Source organism: Chamaea fasciata, unplaced genomic scaffold (assembly GCF_029207755.1).
Source record: "Chamaea fasciata isolate MVZ Bird 193981 ecotype frontalis unplaced genomic scaffold, bChaFas1.0.hap1 SCAF_11, whole genome shotgun sequence".
In the NCBI taxonomy this organism is placed as follows: domain Eukaryota; kingdom Metazoa; phylum Chordata; class Aves; order Passeriformes; family Sylviidae; genus Chamaea; species Chamaea fasciata.
In genome coordinates this window covers 11,578,965-11,597,870 of record NW_027094096.1, presented here as the reverse complement: position 1 = coordinate 11,597,870, position 18,906 = coordinate 11,578,965, and the positions used below count along the sequence as shown (strand labels likewise).

The following is an 18,906-nucleotide window of genomic DNA, read 5'->3' as shown; positions in this document are numbered from 1 at the left end:
TTCTTGAACTAGAATCCAGTTATGACTAGTTATGCATTACTGAACACTCCTTACTCTCTTGTGGAACTTATATTCTCAAGCATTCAGTTAATAGCTTCATGGCTTGATTTTTTTTTTGTTTGTTTTTAATCAGTTTGATATATATATATATGCAAGTAAAATCTATTGAAGTTAAACTTTTTAAAAAAGCAGTGTATTGTACTTTTATTTTGCAATCTATTTAGGTTTTATGCTAACAGATACATGCGATATGATGGTTCACATACAAGCATGTGGGAGTTTTTGTTTGCTTCAATGTAAACTTAACAGTGTTTCTTACATGCAGTATCCTCCATTATTAAAGAATGATGACATTTATAATGCAAAATTCTTACAACTGTGAGGGTTCTTGAGTTCAACTCTAATGCTGTTCCTGCTTCCTTCTACAGAGGCTGTAGTTCATCTGCTGTTTTAATACCACAACAAGAAGATCCAGAGAGAGTCAGTACTTCAGAAAAGCAAAAAACGGGGCAAGTGCCTAAGAAAGACAATTCTCGAGGAGTTAAACGCAGTGCTAGTCCGGATTACAGGAGGACCAATTCTCCTAGCTCTGCTAAAAAGCCCAAAGCACTTCAACACACTGAAACTTCCTCAGAAACTAACAAGCCACATACTAAATCTAAGAGAAGACACTCAGACCAAGAGCAGCCTAAGTCTACACAATTGCCATCCACAAGCAAGGCTCACACCAGAAAGGGTGGAGCTGCTGGTAGCTCCCGAAGTCAGAAAAGGAAAAGGACAGAGAATCTGTCTTGTATAAAGAGTGGGTCATCAGTTGAATCAACTGGCACTGAAGAAAAGTCAGCAAAAGTCTCCAAGCTGGCTTCAAAATCGGTGACCTCAGCCAAAGCTGGGTGTAGCACCATCACCGATTCCTCTTCTTCAGCTTCCACCTCCTCCTCCTCTTCTGCTGTTGCCTCTGCTTCTTCTACTGTTCCTCAGGGTGCCAGAGTGAAACAGGGAAAGGACCAGAGTAAGGCTAGACGTTCCCGTTCTGCATCCAGCCCCAGTCCAAGAAGGAGTAGCAGGGACAAAGAACCGAGTAAAACAGGTGGCTCTTCAAAGTTTGACTGGGCTGCTCGATTCAGCCCTAAAGTCAGTCTCCCTAAAACAAAACTGTCTCTACCAGGCTCTTCCAAGTCGGAGACATCAAAACCTGGACCTTCAGGACTGCAGGCTAAGCTAGCAAGTAAGTCATTATTTTCTGGAAAAATAAACACATATGTTTTAAAATCAAGTCTTTTAAACAAATGCTTCTGTTTTTTTAAGCTGCTTGTGATCTTCCTAGAAAAATTAACTTTCAGTATGTTCTGCTCAGTTAAGTAAAGCTGTGACTGGAACTATTTACAGCTAAAGCAGATGATTTAAGTTCAGTCAGTGTTTTGTAAATTTAAGTTGCTTCTGTGTCTGACAAATTGATTCTAAAAATAAAATACATGCAGAATATTTGGATGTTGTGATGGGGGCATGTATGTTATAAAACACTCTTGATTGTATTCCTTTTGTCAGATTTTTATTCCCCCTCATTTTCTTAAGTCTTCTGTTCTGAAGTGGGAATGATAAATGCTGGAAAACAAATAGACTATATGTGGTTTCTTCTTTCAGCTTACTTTCCTGATTCTTCCTTGTTGTGACAATCTGATGTTTAAAAACTTTAGTCTTGTAAACCTGGTGTACGTAGTGCTGGGGGTATTAGTCACTTTATCTTCCAAGTTGTTATAAAGTACGGCTTCTTTCTGGTGCTGAGTTTGAGTAGCAGCTACTGTTCCTGAACATGATCACTGAGAAATGTAGGCTGTTTCCAAGCAGAGAACCTGCTTGCTTGTATGCAGATATGCTTGTAGCTCTGTTGTCTTGAACAATTTTTTTTTTAAAATGTGTTTTGCTGCCTTTGTGTACTGAATGATTTATTTACTGCATCTGTTCTCTAAAACTTGATGTAAGAGGTTGGATTCCTAAGCTTGCTTACTGTTATTCCTTTACTTAGTCATGATCACAAGTTGCTTGTCCCAACTGGGACACATCCATAGCTAATACTAATGCTGGAAATAGGTGAAATAATCAAAAGCAAGTGGGTGTCTTCCTGTATAATCAACACAGGTCGATTAAATTTAACAGGTGTGTTTTGGCTAATGTGCATGACTGGAGTATTGATTCTGGAATGACGTAACGGGTGAAGAATGGCATTTGGGAAGGAGAGAGGAGTTATTTGCTTTCCAGCAAAGGGTTTTTTTTCTACCTGCTCTGTGATTCAAGGTTACCAGGTGATGAATTCCAGAATCAAAACTCTGATTTTTGCACAGTGTGGAAGGAGAGGGAAGCAAGTAGAAGTCAGGGAACAGTGGGAATGGCCAAGTCCTGCAGTAAGTCCAGGCTACAGGCAATGAAGAAAGGCAGCAAGGAGAAATAATTTACCTCCAACAAGTGAACAAGAAGGTGAAGGGAGAGAGTAATTCATGTGATAAGTTACAAAACTTCCTGAAGGCATGAGAAAGGGGTAGGAGTTGAATAGCACAGTGTGAAGGGCTGTGTGTGTGTGTTTTGTGTACCTTGAAAAGCAGCATTGAGAATGTGAACCTAAGTTGTTACTGCAAAGACTGAACTGAGAAAGATACTTTGACTTAACTTTCAGGTCATAGAAGAGCTAAAGGTCTTTTGCTAGAAGATAAGATGCTCAGATGCGTGTGACAAAACCAAGTTGGTAGGGAATGTAGGTGTGTGTATAAAATGTCACTGCTAAGGGGCACAAAGCAGGGTGAGAGATGTTTCTCTTGTGTTTTCTCAAATTTCTCTACATGTGATAGAGAATCAAGTTATTTTCTATAGATTACATTTCAATTTGAGGGAGTGGTGTACTAACAGGTGATATTAGGAAGTCTAAAGTGTGTAATGCCTCTTTATTTTACCATAGATTGATTACAGCAAAACTTATTGCAGTAAATGTCATTGATCACCAAATATAAGAGCCCAACATAAAACAGAAGTCTTGAACTATGATGTTTTCAAACAGTTTCAGTCTTTCAAATAGTGCTCTCTGACAACAGGTTGAGATGATCTTGGAATCAATAAAAACTACTGTTAGCTTACGCTTCGAAAAAGGAGGAAGCTTATGTGACATACACTTTCAAACTATTTGGACAAATTTGAAGTATTTTAAGAAAACACACATTTTGCATAATGCTGAGAAGTGTCATGAAAACAGGAAGAAAATAAACCACCAGGGTAGGTTTTTGAGAAAGAATGGGTAAGTTTCAATTTGTTTTCTGTAGCAGACCAGTAGCCTTAGAGAATAAGTAAGCAGAAGAATGTGGTGTCTCACACAAATACTAACACCCTGGGGCTTTCAAAAGCAGGAGGGCAAAGATGAAATTGAGGTGTACGCCCTTCTGCCTGGAAACAAGTCCTTGAAAGTCATAGTAATTCTGTGTAGAAACTAAAAGTTTGAACTTGGTAGGCTTTTATAGGTGTATATATTATGAAACATCTTTGGAGAAGTCTGAAATAGGACTTAATAGAATTAGTGGGAGATAAAAAACCAAAAATAACTGCAAAAACTTCAGGAAAATGATTGGTGGAAGTGGTTCTGGGAAAATAAGTGGGAGGAGAAGGGGGATTATTCTGGCTAACATAAAATCATGGAATAGTTCGGTTGAAAGGGATCTTAAAGATCATCTCATTCCAAACTCCCTGCTACAGGCAGGGCCACCTTCTACTGCACCAGGTTCTCAAAACCGTGTCTGGTCGGTCATATCTGTATAAATGCAGTGCTGTTCCCTTCTGGAGTTGATGCAGTTCAAGGAGTACAAGAATCATTGCTGGGGGTTGTGATCATGAATGAAAAATAAGAGCAGCTGACCTGACTTACTCTACTGAAGAGAAGAATGAAGAGGAACATGGCTGCCGTGTTTGCAGAAGTTTTTCACATGCTGGAGGAGAATGAGGAGAATACCTTGAAGTTTCTTGTCCAATCCTCCTGGATAGCTAAAAAGTGTTAAATTCAGCCCAGGTGACTTCCAGAGTGTTAAGCTCTACACAGCAGTGACATCACTGAATAACAGCCGAAGAATATATTGGAATAATAAAACCAGGCTAGACTAAAGTTCTTTACATCTGTTTGAGTAGTTGAATATGCCTTCATGGGGGAAGAGAGGAAGAAAGCAAGTTTCTCATTTTGCTCTTGTGACTTGACTGTTTTCACATCCCTTTCAGGCTTTATCTGTTGTAGGGGCTTTTTAAACGTTGCAAATCAGGTCATGGTACTGCTTATGTAACAATATAAATCAAGATTGATTATGTTTCCCTTATTGGGGAAATCTTTGCTGTCCTTTGTGTGTTGTCTTGTGGCCCTTAAGTAGGAACAAGCTGGCAGCAGTGGCTGGGACAGTGCTAAGAGTGGGGTAACTTGGATAGCTGTTCCTGCCTGGGAGGTCTGTACTTAGTACTTGGAGATTTGGGGAGTTAAAGAGGTTATTGGTGTGGGCACTGAAAAGCCACGTGAGCATGAAGACAAAGTGTGAATAGTATAGGACTCCTGGCTTTGAGGGATTTGGCAGAGTTGAGGGAAAAACGAGTCAGAAAATAGCTCTGAATTAGTTTATTTGGGATTGTGGGTACAGTGCTGGCTTGGGTGATGGTAGTTAGAGCCTTGGAATTGTGGACTTGGGATTGAGGCAGGAAGATGGTTAGCTTGGCAATACTTGGTTTAATTGTGGTGACAGGCTGTGTGTGGGGCTTTAATAAGTCCTGGGGATGTCTGGGTTGGTACTGAGGGAGGGTAATAGAGGAATGTTAGAATGATAGGAGGCTGTCTTGCCTTCCCCTGCTACAGCTCTTTTTACCCTATCTCAATTAGTGAGAAGAGCAGCCTTGCACAGGAGCCAATCTGAAGTCTAAAATTCCAGTCCTAACAAGTAATTCACTCCAGATTGCCTTTCTGAACTGCAGATGAAGGACTTTCTAGGTTATGAACTGTGAAAGTTTGTCTAACTTTGTTTTGACTTGGGTAATACATTCAGACTTAATAAGTGATTGCAGTACAGCTGCATTCAGAACTTTTCTTTTGCACAACAAAATCTTCCTTAAAAAAATGCTGACAAGTAAATATGCTTAATGTAAAGTAAAGATTTTTTAGTTTGATTTGTTAGGCTGTGCTATTTCAGGTTTAGCCTGTTTGAATGTGTTTTCATTCTGACTCATAAACATGAGTGCTTGGCATGCAAAATAGGATGATGTCAGGGCATAAGCAATATATGTCTGCCATAAGAAAGCTTGTGCTTCTGCTTTAATTCTGAAGTTTACTTCTGAAGTTTTTGCAGGTGCTGAATATAAGATGCTTAAACCTGATTTTCTTGGAGGGGTTTGGATTAGAGATCGTTTAGGTAAACCTGACACCCACAAATCTGTGGCCCCTGAAGGGATGCACCTACAAGCGTATAGGGAGCTGGCAGATGTTACTGCTAAGCCACTCTACATCATCTTTGAAGGGTAATGGAGAACAGCAGAGATGCCTGAGGAAAGGCAGTGTCACTTCAGAAACGGCAAGGAAGAGGACCCAAGGAACTTACAGGCTGGTCAGGCTCACCTCCATCCCTTGAAAGATGATGGAGGAGCTTATCCTGCATTGTCATTTCTAAGCATGTGAAGTGAAAGGAGGTTATCAGTAGTAGTCAGCATGGATTCACTGAGGGGAAGTAATGTTTGACTCGTCTGATAGTTTGCTGTGATAGAATGGCTGGCTGAGTAGTTGAGGGGAGAGCAGTGGATGTCTGTCTTGACCTGAGCAAGGCTTTTGACTCTGTCTCCTGTAGCAACCTCATAGCTCAGGAAGTGTGGGTGAGGTGAATGACAATGGACTGGGTTGAGTACTGACTGAAAGGCAGAGTTCAGAGGTTGTGCTCAGCAAGGCAGTGTCCAGTTGGAGACCTGTAGCTGGCAGTGTTCCCCAGCAGTCAATACTGGGTTCAGTCCTGTTCTACTGGTTCATCAATGACCTGGGTTAGGGGGCAGAGAGCACCCTCAGTGAGTCTGATGGTACAAAAATGAGAGGTGTGGCTGATACACTGGAGGCTGTGCTGCCATTCAGTTAAACCTGGAGAAGCTGCAGAGTTGGGTGAAGGGGAACATAATGAAGTTCAAAGGCAAGTGCAGGGTCCTGCACCTGGAGAGGAATAACTTCACACACCAGTGCAGGTTAGGAGCTGACCTGCTGGAAAGCAGCTCTGTGGAGAAGGACCTGGGGGCCCTGGTGGGGAACAGGTGGTGCATGACCCAGCAGTGAGCCCCTGTGGCTAAGAAGGCCAACAGAATCCAGGGGTGTGTTAGGAAGAGCACTGCTAACAGATCAGTGGAGTCGATCCTGCTCCTCTGCTCTGCCTTGGTGAAGCCTCACCTGGAGTGCTGTGTTCAGTTCTGATTCCTGAAAAGGTCCAGTGAAGGGCTATGAAGGTAATGAGGGAACTGCAACATCTCTCATGAGGAAAGGCTGAGACATCTGTGCCTGTTAAGCTTGGAGAAAAGAAGACTTACTAATGTGTACAAATACTTCAGGAGTGGTTGTCAAAAGACTGGGGCCAGACTCTTGTGCTGCCCAGCACCAGGACAAGCAGCAGAGGACACAAACTGAATACAGGAAGTTCTATTGAATAAGAGGAAAAACCTCTTTTAGGGTGACAGAGCAGTAGAATTTGCTGCCCAGAGAGACAGTGGAGTCTGCTTTTCTGGAGATACTCAAAACATTCCTGAACATGAGCAGTGAGCCTGCTGTCTCAGTGAGGTTGGATGATCTCTGAAGGTTGCTTCAGCCCCAGCCTTTCTGTGAGTCTGTGACCATTGCTGTATGCATTACAGAAGTAGTGCCGAATAAACATCTTCTGGAGATGAACATCAAACCAATTCCTCTGAGAGCCCTTGCTATCTGTCTGTGACAGTGTGACTGGTGCTTTCCTCCATCAGGTACACACAGGGCATCTTTAATCTCATTTTCCTTAATACTGGCTGTGCTCTATTTACTGGTGAATGCTTGCCACTTTAAGCCTCCTGCAACTCCTAAAGACACAGGACTAACCTTCAATTTGGAGACTGTGCTGGCCATCCCAAATTTTAATGACAATGTGAATGAAAGGAAGAAGGCTCAGTCTGAAGAAATTAGCAGTTCTGAACTTACTGTATTGGGAAGACTCAAAGGATTTGCAAAAGATGCAGGTGGTAAGATTGACTTAAAGTTGATTAAGAAGGCTTCTTAAAGGCAGAGTGGCATTGAACAGCAGGAAGGGAACATGCTGTGAGAAGACTTTCTTTGCTTTCTCTTTTAGCCTTTAAAATTAATAAAGGGAGGTGGAAGCTCAGTTGTACCCTGGTAGATGCTCAGAGACAGAAAAGTAAAGGCTTGGAAAAGAAACACGTAGAAAGATCTGATAAGTACAACATTCTTGAGCAGCAGGAGAAAATGTGCTCGGCTCTTCAGAATGCTGAGGATGTGATGTATTCTGCAGCTCATCCACCAAGGAATAACTGGGTAACTGTACATTCTCTACAACCCTCCGAGGTAATTCAGTTTAAAGAGATGGCTCAGCTAATTTAATGCTGCTCATGGTAAAGGACACCCCATTTTATTGCATCTTTGCCCTACTGCTTGGTGTCTGTACTCATCTGACCCTTAAGCAAGCTCAGCTCACCCAGCTGGCAGAATACTAAAACAAGAAAGTGTGTGTCATATGTGTACTTCGTACTTCTTGGGTTTGATTTGGGGAAAGTAAGAGATTGATGGGCCATACTTCTGAACAGCAGTAAACTGTTAAGCTGGTTCTGCTGCTTTGTGAAACTGGCCCTTAGCAGAAATCCTGTTTTGGTACAAGCTAAGTCAATCTTCACTTAAAATGGGTGTGTGGTGTCTCATCAGTAGCCTGTTACTAAGCTAATGGGAAGTTACCTAATTTAGGTTTGACTCCTTGAAAATGACTACCCACAGATTTGAAGTAGTAAATGGTGTGCTGACATAACCTAGTTTTCCATATGTGTTATATATGAGACAGTGTATCTCTGAACTCAGTGGGGCAAACACATTTTACCTGTGGAGTAGTACAGTGCTATATGTGGTCCCAGTTGAAGGATGCATTTTCTACTGTAAAATACAGCCAGCTCTAAGGGAAATTTTGATGTATCATTGTACTTCTGAGTACTTGAGAAGTGTAGCTACGGCATGGGATCCTGCTGCAACCATTTCAAATGAGTTTTTCTTGTATTTCTGCCTTATGACATGTTTTCTCCTGTCACACCTCTCCCCCCTCCCCCAAATATTAAGTATACTGTATGTTAGTGAGGTTTGAGTCATTGCGTTGTGGTAGCTTCAACTTACAGTTTTTGGTTTCAAAGCATATGTAGTAAAAATGCCACTACTTTTCTGAATTTTCACAAAAGTTACGTATGTTCTATATGCGCAGATCATGTGAAAATTTAAGTGACTGGCCTGCTTTAGTTCGGTGCTTGGTGGCTTTTAAGTAGAGAACATTGTTTTCTTAAGGTTGCCAAATCTCTTGAGTTGCTAAGCCAAGTGTGTGGTAAATACATGAATATCAGGTTAACATTCATCTGCATAGACCTTAACTGCACACAGCATTGTGTTTCTGGGTCAAATATGTGTTTGAAAGGACATGCTATTGGCCAGACCAGTAGTAGTTTTATACATCACTTTTTCTTTTCTGTTAAATATCCAGTCAGAGGCTGCATAGTTATGATTTTATCCCTCAGTACCACAACTCTGCATTCCTGGAATGTTTTAGGATTAAGGAAATAGGTGCTAGTTTGATTACTTCTGAACTCAAATGCATTGCATGTTTAAGTGTGTTTTATTTTTGCTTTGTTGCCAGAAGAGGGAGCAGTGATCTAACTTGATTTTCAAAAATGTTTACATCTGTTCTAGTAATAACATGTCTGAATTCAGTGTTATGATGTTCTCTTCTATTATATGTATTTATTGTGGAGATGTGTGGATGGGGTCACTGCAATGTCAAACTGGGCCTGATAAAAATTTTTGATTTTTACCATAAATTATAATTTTTGTGTTTTGGAGGCTGCCATTGGATATTTCAACCTGACAGTAGGCTTGCTGAGGATCATCCGAGAATGTTGTATTGCATGGGGTTTTTGTGTGTTTAACCTGGTTCTGTGGTGGGACGTTACCAGGACAATGGCTTTATCACCTAGACAAAATTGTTATCAATTGGGTCATTTTTCAACAATGCAAATACTTGTAAATTAAACACTGAAACTCCTTTTCCAAAGCTGTGAGGATGTGCTTGCTTATTTACATCAAGGATGGCCTTATGACGGTAAGAGGGGCTGAAGGGCTGTAGTTGAAATAGGAACACAAATAATCCGTGGGCTAGATCTCAGCACTGATAGTGCTCGACTCCTGGAGGAGAGCATGGTTCTGACTGAAGACAGTTGTGTTTAAGCCATATTAGTGTGAATAAAACTGACTAAAATTTGAGATTGTAACCACCACTTCCTTCCCTCTCGAAATATAGTTCAAAACTGACTAAAATTTGAGATTGTAACCACCACTTCCTTCCCTCTTGATGTGTAGTTTCTTTTTTCCTGTTTAAGGGTAAGGCATCTTCTTGTAATTGTTTGAACGTAGAAATAGTACACTTGTATCCCAGAATGTGATTATGGGATGTTTAGCCTGGAAAGATGATCTATAGCTGTAGTATGTAGTTTAATAAAAGGTGCTTACAGGAGTTTAGTATTACTTAATGAGTAAAGGTAAATGTCTGACCTTTTAGTGGTATAGCAGTTCAGTGTAAGATGACTAAAATTGATGTGGGCTTATTTTGGTTTTTATGTAGGGGCTGTTCTACATGGAGGTTTCCTGTTCACAAAAGTTTAGTTTCTTTGTAGAACTGCTGTGTGTTTAAAGACTGATTTACTCTCAATTCTTTACGTATTGCATAGGTCTAAGAAAATCTACAAAGAAGCGCAGTGAATCACCACCTGCTGAGCTCCCCAGTTTACGGCGGAGCACACGGCAAAAGACCACGGGCTCCTGTGCTAGCACCAGGTAAAACTTAGGGAAATGAAACTTGATTACTACAGTGAGTTGCTATTCATGTCATTTTCATGCATGAAAACTGGCCTTGTCTCTCTGATTTGGCTGTTGTAAAAGTAGCTGTAGCTTTTCAGGCCTGCTGGATTACTCTGCTTACCAGTGTTATGGATAGCACATAGAATTTGTCACCATCAGACTTCCAGTAAGTCCCTCAGCTGTGGAGATGGAGGAAGAGAAACAAACTTAAGTAATCCTGTCCTTGGAAAGGTGTTTAAGAAGACAGTTAGTACTGCTGAACTATTTACTTAACACACAGTAGTGCTGAACTACTGTCTGTCATGAGTAGTGAAATAGATAATTGTTTTGAAAAACAAGACTGTGGTACCACACAGGAGTCAGTTTTAATAGGGTGCACTGTTCAGCTGACTCAGCTTGTCAGCAGTTTCGTCTGAACTGCATCTAAGTACTTAATGTACTTCCTGGTGCAGAGGAGCAGTAGTCCTGAATTAGTAATTTTAAGCAGCTTGTAGATTAAATGGGAGGGGAGAGTTAATGTATTCTGTGATGCAATAAACTTTGTAATTGCATATATTGTGGGACTTGACATAGCAAGCCTTAACAAACTTTATTTTTGTTCTTATGCCTAGACTGTTTAGTACTTCTAGCACATCCTCTTTTCCCTCTTCCACACCATTAAAAAACCAGTTCTGAAGTCTTGATTTTGTTATCAAGTGTGTATTTGAATTTGACTGTTTACTTTGAAAGCATATGTATTTTTAGTGATGAAGGCTGTAGTGTTTAAAACTGCAAATCTAAATAGTCTCATCTTCTCCGGCTTGTTCTGACACTGAAAACCAAGTTGAATGTCCGAGTCCTCCTCTTGCTTTCAGTAGCTTAGAACTTCCTGTGAAGATGACTACTCTATCATTGGCCTTCTCAAATGTGTATGTGATTTATAACTAACAGTCACTTTAAGCTTGTTCATTTTTGATTTTATATGTTAGTAGACTTCCTGGTCATAAAATGTATAATGTAAGAACCTGTCTCTAATGCCTTAGTGTAAACAAATCACTGCCACGGTGCAGGGCAGGGAGTGTACAGAAGGCTTGGATAATTTTGTGAAGGTGGAATCTTCCACTATTTGCTCGTTCGTGGTGTACATAAACATTATGTAGTCTTTAGTAGGCTTACATTAATAAATCTCTTACTTTTGTTAATAAGATGTGAAACTTTGTTTTTTGAACCTTTAGTCGGCGAGGCTCTGGCCTGGGCAAAAGAGGAGCAGCTGAAGCTCGCCGACAGGAGAAGATGGCTGATCCTGACAACAACCAGGATGGAGTTAACTCTTCAGCTGCACGGACAGATGAGCCTCCCCAGGGAGCTGCAGGTAAGAAGGAATTCCAACTGAAGAATTTTTATCATAGTTTGCTGGTATAAAATTCTTGCATTTAAAAATAGTTAAACGGATTAAGTTCTGAAGAGAAATTTTTAAGCTGGTAAATAATGCTGGAAGGTTTTTGAGCGAGAGGGACCCTTACATTTGATTATGATTTTTTGGCTGTTTAGTACATGTTTCAATTATGCTTTTTTTGGTAGCAATCAAACTATATCCAGTAATCCAGATGTTAGTTTTTAAGCTTCTGGTACTTTTAAAAAAAGTTACTTCAGCTGATGCTACATAAATGCCACCAGCTGAAAAGACATCAAACTGTTCAGAATACAGAAGGCATGTATTACCTGTAAAAGCTCTGTTTAAACTACTCATAAATATTCTACAGGTTTTCCATTGAAATTGCAAGCATGGCTGTACTGGACAAATCTGTGACCAACTTGAATACTGTTACTTCCACAGTTCTATTAGATGATAATTTTATTGTCTGGTCTTAATTAGTGAGTTCAGAGGAGCTGTGCAGTATTTATGCTGAATACTAGAAAATATTAAACATTCTATACTTAGAGCTGGCTACATCCATACAAAAAGAAGTAATGGAAACTTAAGTACAGCATAATACTCAAGAGAAATATACGTTTATTAAGGATACAGGTAAATCTGTCTGTCTCTTAATTTTATGGACTTAGCTGTATTTTTTCTTCATTTTCTTGGGTTGATAAAACCATTCTCTTCAGCTTTTGGAAAGTACTAGTCCTCTAGACTGGTCTGTTTTAAAATAGAAGTTTTACAGGAGTTTGCTGATGGCAGTGTTAAATGCAGAGTGCGCTTTTGGTGGCGAAGCCTTTCTTTGATGTGAGTTTTGTGGTTTTTAAAGACACTGTAACTTGTATTGATCTCTCATTGTTTCTTTAGCTTCTAGTTCTGTTGCTGGAGCTGTAGGTATGACAACTTCTGGAGAAAGTGAGTCAGATGATTCTGAGATGGGAAGACTACAAGGTATAAAAGTTGTTACTAATTTACCTTTTTGGTTGTTAGCAGCCTGTAAATAACTATAAATAATTCTTTAGGACATTCAAGTGGGAAAGGCTGTATTTTGTTCCACTGTCTGTGAATGTGTTTTTGCTTACAGTAATTCTGAAGCAGGGATTTTACAAGCCTTAATTCACAAAAGATGCAAGGATGGCTGGAGGGGGGTGAAATAGGGTCTTTATTAATTTAAATGGTGTGTAATACCCTACTACTGATGATTTTATTGGGGGGGGGGGGTGAAGAGAGAACTGAGAACTCAGTCCTATTAAGTTGGCTCAAATATGAAAATAACTCTTTATAAGCATGTATTAAGTTTAGAGGCCAGGTTAGGCCTACTATACTCTGCCTGCTTCTGGATAACATTTTTTTTTTTGTGCTTGTCATTGATACCCATGTTGCTGTAAGCTTTGACCAAAAAAGTCTGAATGTTCTTGAAATGCTTGCTTTTGTGCTTGGGCTAAAGGAGTCTGGTCTCCTAAAATCAGAGTGTATGACAGGTATAAACTCAGTTTGCATGTTCTGCAACTGGTCTAATGATTTTACTGCTACATTGCAGGGAGTCCTGAGATCATGATCTCCCTTGCAAGTGACAGGTTTTTGTTAATCTGGATATTTAATGTGGAAGTGAGTGCTGTCAGTATCAGTTCACTTGCTTATAGTTCTCAGTAAGTACAGATATGCATTAGGAATATCAGGCTAAATTTGTTTTCACTGTTAATGATTATTTTATTGATCAGCAGTAGTCATGGTTGTTACAGTAAAAGTTAGAATCACCCACTTAGTTTAGCTTAAGTAATAGTACTGTAAAGTGTTGAAAATCAATCAAAAAGAAACCCGCTAATACTTAACAGAGTTCCTCTGTCTCCTGCTCATCAGCAGATAAAGCTGTTGAACCTGTTTTTCAGTGTCATTTTTATCAGAGTAGTAGTGCCTGCAGGTCCTGAAAATATGAAGATAAGCTTAACCTATCCTGTGGAGTTTGAGTTCAGATTTGAAATTACAGCATGATGTATCTGCTGTACTGGCTCTGGGCTTATAACAGTTTAATAGATGAGACTGCTTTGGTGAAATACACAGCTGTGGAAACTCAGCGGGTGACTTCGTAAAGGACCTTAATGCTCTGATACAAACAAAAATTAGTTGCTTGTTCCTTTAAGGTCATCTTTTTGGTGTTTTTTTTTCAAAATTGAGGTAGCTGCAGTCATCTAATCCTAACTCTTAAAGTATCAAAATTCTAGTAGTCTTAAATGATAACATCACGGAATTTAAGCTTTTTAAAATATACCTAGAAGCTTTGACAATGGCTGTTATCCTCTGTTTGCTTTTAGCTCTATTAGAGGCTAGGGGTCTTCCTCCTCACCTGTTTGGCCCTCTTGGTCCTCGGATGTCGCAGCTCTTCCACAGGACAATTGGAAGTGGAGCTAGTAAGCAAAGTTTGTCTAATTTGACTTAATTCTTTCCACTTCCAGACTAGTAGAATTCAGCCAATAGTAAATCTAATATTTGTATTAGCTTCATTAGTTTAATTTAGTATTTTACGTGTTGGAGACTTGTATGTCATGATAGTGCTAGACCACTGGTCAACAATTTTAATTTGCTTGTCTTCCTTTAAGGAAGAAAAATTTGCTTTAGCTGTATTTCTTTGCTTTTCTTTTTCGGGGCATCTTAATGTTCCCTTCTAGGTGGGAAAGGGAGGGTTCTTGCCTTTTCACCCCTTCCTTATCTTTTTCTTTTGCATGATGGGCTGCTTAACAAAAGACCTCTCCAACCCCCTTGGGTTTTTTGCTAGCTTTAAACAAATGCTTAAGCTAGCTTTAAAACAATTAGTAGATGTCAGTTCTAAGTTATGTTAGTTTGAGTTTCAGAAGTGTCATAGGTTTCAGACAGAATGAATTTCCTTCAGTCATTGTGTCAGTGAGAGTGTGGGTCCTTAGAGTTGTTGCACCAGGTCTGCGCTATGCAGCTGGATGAGATGTGCACCTTCCAGTCCAAGTCTGGCTTCCCAGGAGGGCCAGAGGCAGCCTGTTACACTGCATGCCAAGAAGAAGATGGGGTCTCATGGGTGCTCCATGTGCTGTATTATCTGGGGGGCATTGCAAAGTCTTTTGCTGCACAAAGGTGGGATGGTTTGGGTTCTGGCACCTGCTGTAGGTTGGCAAGATGGCTGTGCTGAGCAGTGTGGCGGACTCCCTGTGCTGACCAGTCTGCACTGGAAAGGCAGCCAAGAGTGAGATTTTGTCTCCCTTCCCCATTCCACCTTTTTATGACAGGGAAAGGAAATGAAACTACAAATACAGAGGAAAACAAACTATCTCTGGTCTTCCACTGTGGCAGAAGTATAGCATAACAGTTCACTTGAACACTTTCTAATACCTTTTTTCCTAATTTTTTTTTCTGGATATCTAGGTTCTAAAGCTCAACAGCTTTTACAAGGTCTCCAAGCCACTGATGAAAGTCAGCAACTACAGGCAGTGATTGAGATGTGCCAGCTGTTGGTTATGGGAAATGAAGAAACATTAGGAGGATTTCCAGTCAAGAGTGTTGTACCAGCTTTGGTAAAGATTTAATCTCAGATTTCTATTGGAGGATATAATATTTCACTCAGTGTCATGCTTAAATTAAATCATCATTATTTATATTGTTTTATTTCTAAGTGTGTGTATGTGTATCTATCTTATTTTGTTTTGAGAGAATGTTTTGCTAAGTTTTGATAGTCCTATTAATTTTTTAACAGCTGAAGAATAGGTAGTGGTTCTTTTGGAATTCTTACTAACATTCAAAATCCTGAGTCAAAAGCTACAGTAGTGATTTTTACCCTTTTTATGATAATATCTAGATACATTTTTCTAAACAATCAATATTTTTCTTTTAAACAGATAACTCTGCTGCAGATGGAGCACAACTTTGACATTGTAAGTAGTTTCTAATATTTAAGAAGCTTTTGAAATACAAAAATGTTAACTGAACTTACAATCAAATATCTGTATATTTAATAGATGAATCATGCGTGTCGGGCCTTAACATACATGATGGAAGCACTTCCCAGATCATCTGCTGTAGTGGTAGATGCAATTCCTGTCTTCTTGGAAAAGGTAAAATGAAATCAACACAGTGATAAAACAGCATGAGGGAATTTTTTCTTTTGTTTTAACTTTAGGAAATGCCATCAAGATGGTGGCTTCTTTTCATGGCTTACAACATAATATAAAATGTGTGAGAAGCTTCTAAAGCCAGGCTCAATCTTTGCTCCTACCCTTACTGAAAAGTGCTGTCTCCTTCACTGAGAACTTTTTGTTGGATGGGTATTGCAAACATACAAAATGTAATTATATGAGCTGTTGCCTCTTGGAGTAGCTCCATGGCTGAGGTAGCCTTAAACTGGCAGGCTTGGTCAGAGCTGGCATTGGCATATGTGTCTTAGCAGAGACTGTATGTCTGAGTGCTAATCAAGATGATTATTTTTGCAAATTGGTTTAGAAATTGATGCACAAGCTTTTTTGTTTCCTTGTAGCTGCAAGTTATCCAGTGCATTGATGTGGCAGAGCAGGCGCTTACAGCCCTGGAGATGTTGTCACGCAGGCACAGTAAAGCCATTCTGCAGGCAGTAAGTAAAACCAAAAACCGGCAGTTTTGCCTCTGCCGGCTCTGCATCTTGGTGATCTTCTGTGAAGATGAAATAAAAACACAACTTTCTGTGACTTCAGCAGTACTGAGAGTGAAAATGTTCATTTGTTTTGTTATAGGGTGGGTTGGCAGACTGTTTGCTGTATCTGGAATTCTTCAGTATAAATGCACAAAGGAATGCACTAGCTATCGCTGCCAACTGCTGCCAGAGTATAACACCTGATGAGTTTCACTTTGTGGCAGACTCTTTGCCACTGCTAACACAAAGGTTAACCCATCAGGTAAGAAGTTGTTAAAATATGGAACATTTTGATTTTGATCTGAAAGCAGTTTAAAGATGTCTCCAGATACTTGGTTCTTTGCTGTGTATTATTTGTCTTTGCTAGGTCATAATTGACTTTAAGCTTCTATACTGTCAAGTTGTGATATACCAATGTACATATGGACCTCTTGAGGTTCTGTAAACATGATGTTTGATAAAACAGGACAAATAAGGTACTTGAACTCAAAGCATGAGTAATGGCTTTGTAGTCCTTGTAAGAACAAGGACATCAGTAAGAGGAAGTCCAGTAGAATTACTGGTTTTATTTTTTCTCAACAGATGGGCTGCAAGGTTCTCTCCCACTTCAAATTCAGAACACCCTCAGTTTCAAATTTTTGGGTTTTTTGTGCTTTAACTTTTTGGGGGGATGGGTTTATGGCGTTTTTAAAAAGTTCCTGCTTTTATACAATAGTTTGAAATGATCAATCTGAAATCAAGGGGCTCCTGAGGGCAATGTATCCTGCAGGGCTGCTGTGTTCATAAATGAGCACTTAACAACGACCGGTGCAGCAAAAGATAGCTTTGCTGAGCTGCTTGGTTGGCAGATCCCTGTTAGAAAGATGAGAAAGGAGAAATGTTTTGTTTGTTAATAAATGCAACTAATTGGAAGCTTCCAGGTAATGGTTTTGTGTATTCCTGTGCTATTCTTAATTTTGCCTACATCATCTTGCTGAAAGACTACTTGAATCTTTGAGGCAGCTTCTAAGACAGCTTCTAAGAAGCCAAATGACAGCTTTAGATTGTACTCTAGAAACAGGAAGCACCATTCTCACCAGTAGTAGGGATAAGTATTGATCCTGATACCGGAAGAGAAGCTACAACCCAGCAAAGTAAGATTTCAAGAAATTTTGAAGTGGAAATTTTCTGAAAAAGAATTGAGTTAGCCCTTAACAGAATAGTTGAGGTTGGAGGAGAGCTCTGTTACCCAGTCCTAGCTCCCCTGCAAGGTGAGCTAGGGCAGCTTGCCCAGGAGCACATCCAGGTGATTTTTTTCTGTTTTTAAGTATCTCCAAGGATGGAGACTCAATCTCTCAGGCTAACCTCTTCCAGTGCTCAGCCACCCTTACACTTAGTGTTTTATTAAGTTTAGGTGAACTTTCTTGAACATTTAATTGAACTTTTAACTAGAGCTATTTTCAGGACAGTCTTTACTTGTGTCTTTAGATTTGCTGTGTTGTCTGTGCTGCATAATATCAAAATCAGGCTTCATGTAGTCTGTAAAACAGTAGCCTTTCACTCCTGCTTATTATCTATAACTCACGTTACTTTGGCTTTGTAGCTCTTTTCCCTATTGTTTCCTCCTTGCAGAATCCAAAAAGAATATTAGAGATCAATTCATTCATCTCTAAAGGTCCATAGAAGTATCTTGTGTTGCAAGGGGGGGTGTTTCCCTGGGAATAATATGTAGGAAGGACAGTTGTATCAGGAGGTCTGTTTAGACTCTCTGTGAATTTAAAAGTCAGAGCAGTAATGTTCTATAAAATATGATTAGACCGACCCTTCTGGAGAAGTTTTACAAATGCCTCAAAATGACTGGATGTTCTAATGCAAGTTAAAATATTTCAATTTAAACAAAACTTTTTTATAACAGGACAAAAAGTCTGTTGAAAGCACTTGTCTGTGTTTTGCACGGCTAGTGGACAACTTCCAGCATGAAGAGGTAAGAGTGTGGATGGGGGTGCATTTGTTTTCTTCTTCACCCACCTTGTTTCTCTTGAGGTCTCACCTTTCAAGGACTAATGTTTACCATTTTGTTGTTCCCTCCTGAAGAACTTGCTGCAGCAGGTTGCTTCCAAGGACTTGTTAACAAATATCCAGCAGCTCTTGGTCGTGACACCTCCTATCCTGAGCTCAGGAATGTTCATCATGGTGGTGCGCATGTTCTCCCTGATGTGCTCCAATTGCCCCACCCTTGCAGTCCAGCTTATGAAGCAAAGTGAGTTCTTACACTTCCATGTTCTAGGGGATCTGTTCACATACAATTAGTGTGGACCTTTGTGGACTTGATTTTATGAATATTCTGTTCTTTTAATTTTTCTCTCTCTTACTGTGTTTCTCCTGGGATAAAAAGTTTGGTTAAACTTGTTGAAAGCTTTTATCCAGAGGGGTTTTTATTCTTTTTTTCTAGTTCTAGCCATTGTCACTGCAGTGCTCACTTAATTTTGAGTCTGTATTGGCTGCACAAACTATTTTCATTTCAACACAAGCTGAATAACTATTTTTTTAGTTTTTACTGTGTGGGGGAACCATGTGCTTTTAAGTGCTTCTTCTAGGGAAAAACATTAACAAAAGTAACAACTGTAGAACTGTCTTAGTTGTCCCTTGTTTTCTTTGTTCCATCTCACAGATTTTGACTGACCACTTCAACTGCCCTTTATTTTTTTCCCTGTTTTCTTCCATATCTTGAATATTGAGTAGTATTTCTCCCCTAGTTGTCCCTTAAAGGAAGAAAAC

The 18,906-nt window shown here is 39.7% G+C and overlaps 1 protein-coding gene across 7 annotated transcripts in view; it reads left to right on the top strand.

Annotated features, from left to right (window-relative positions):
• Positions 1–18,906, top strand: part of TRIP12 (thyroid hormone receptor interactor 12) — a 78,766-nt gene that overhangs the window by 36,275 nt on the left and 23,585 nt on the right. For 5 of the 7 annotated variants that reach the window (XM_066193229.1, XM_066193227.1, XM_066193232.1 and 2 more), the window contains 12 exons: positions 429–1,228; positions 9,991–10,096; positions 11,335–11,471; positions 12,390–12,473; positions 13,835–13,930; positions 14,913–15,061; positions 15,383–15,418; positions 15,503–15,598; positions 16,018–16,110; positions 16,250–16,411; positions 18,044–18,112; positions 18,223–18,388. In XM_066193229.1, coding sequence (XP_066049326.1) covers positions 429–1,228; positions 9,991–10,096; positions 11,335–11,471; positions 12,390–12,473; positions 13,835–13,930; positions 14,913–15,061; positions 15,383–15,418; positions 15,503–15,598; positions 16,018–16,110; positions 16,250–16,411; positions 18,044–18,112; positions 18,223–18,388 — 1,994 coding nt within the window. The remainder of the gene's footprint in view (positions 1–428; positions 1,229–9,990; positions 10,097–11,334; positions 11,472–12,389; positions 12,474–13,834; positions 13,931–14,912; positions 15,062–15,382; positions 15,419–15,502; positions 15,599–16,017; positions 16,111–16,249; positions 16,412–18,043; positions 18,113–18,222; positions 18,389–18,906) is intronic. The other 2 variants (XM_066193230.1, XM_066193231.1) reach the window with 2 other exon arrangements.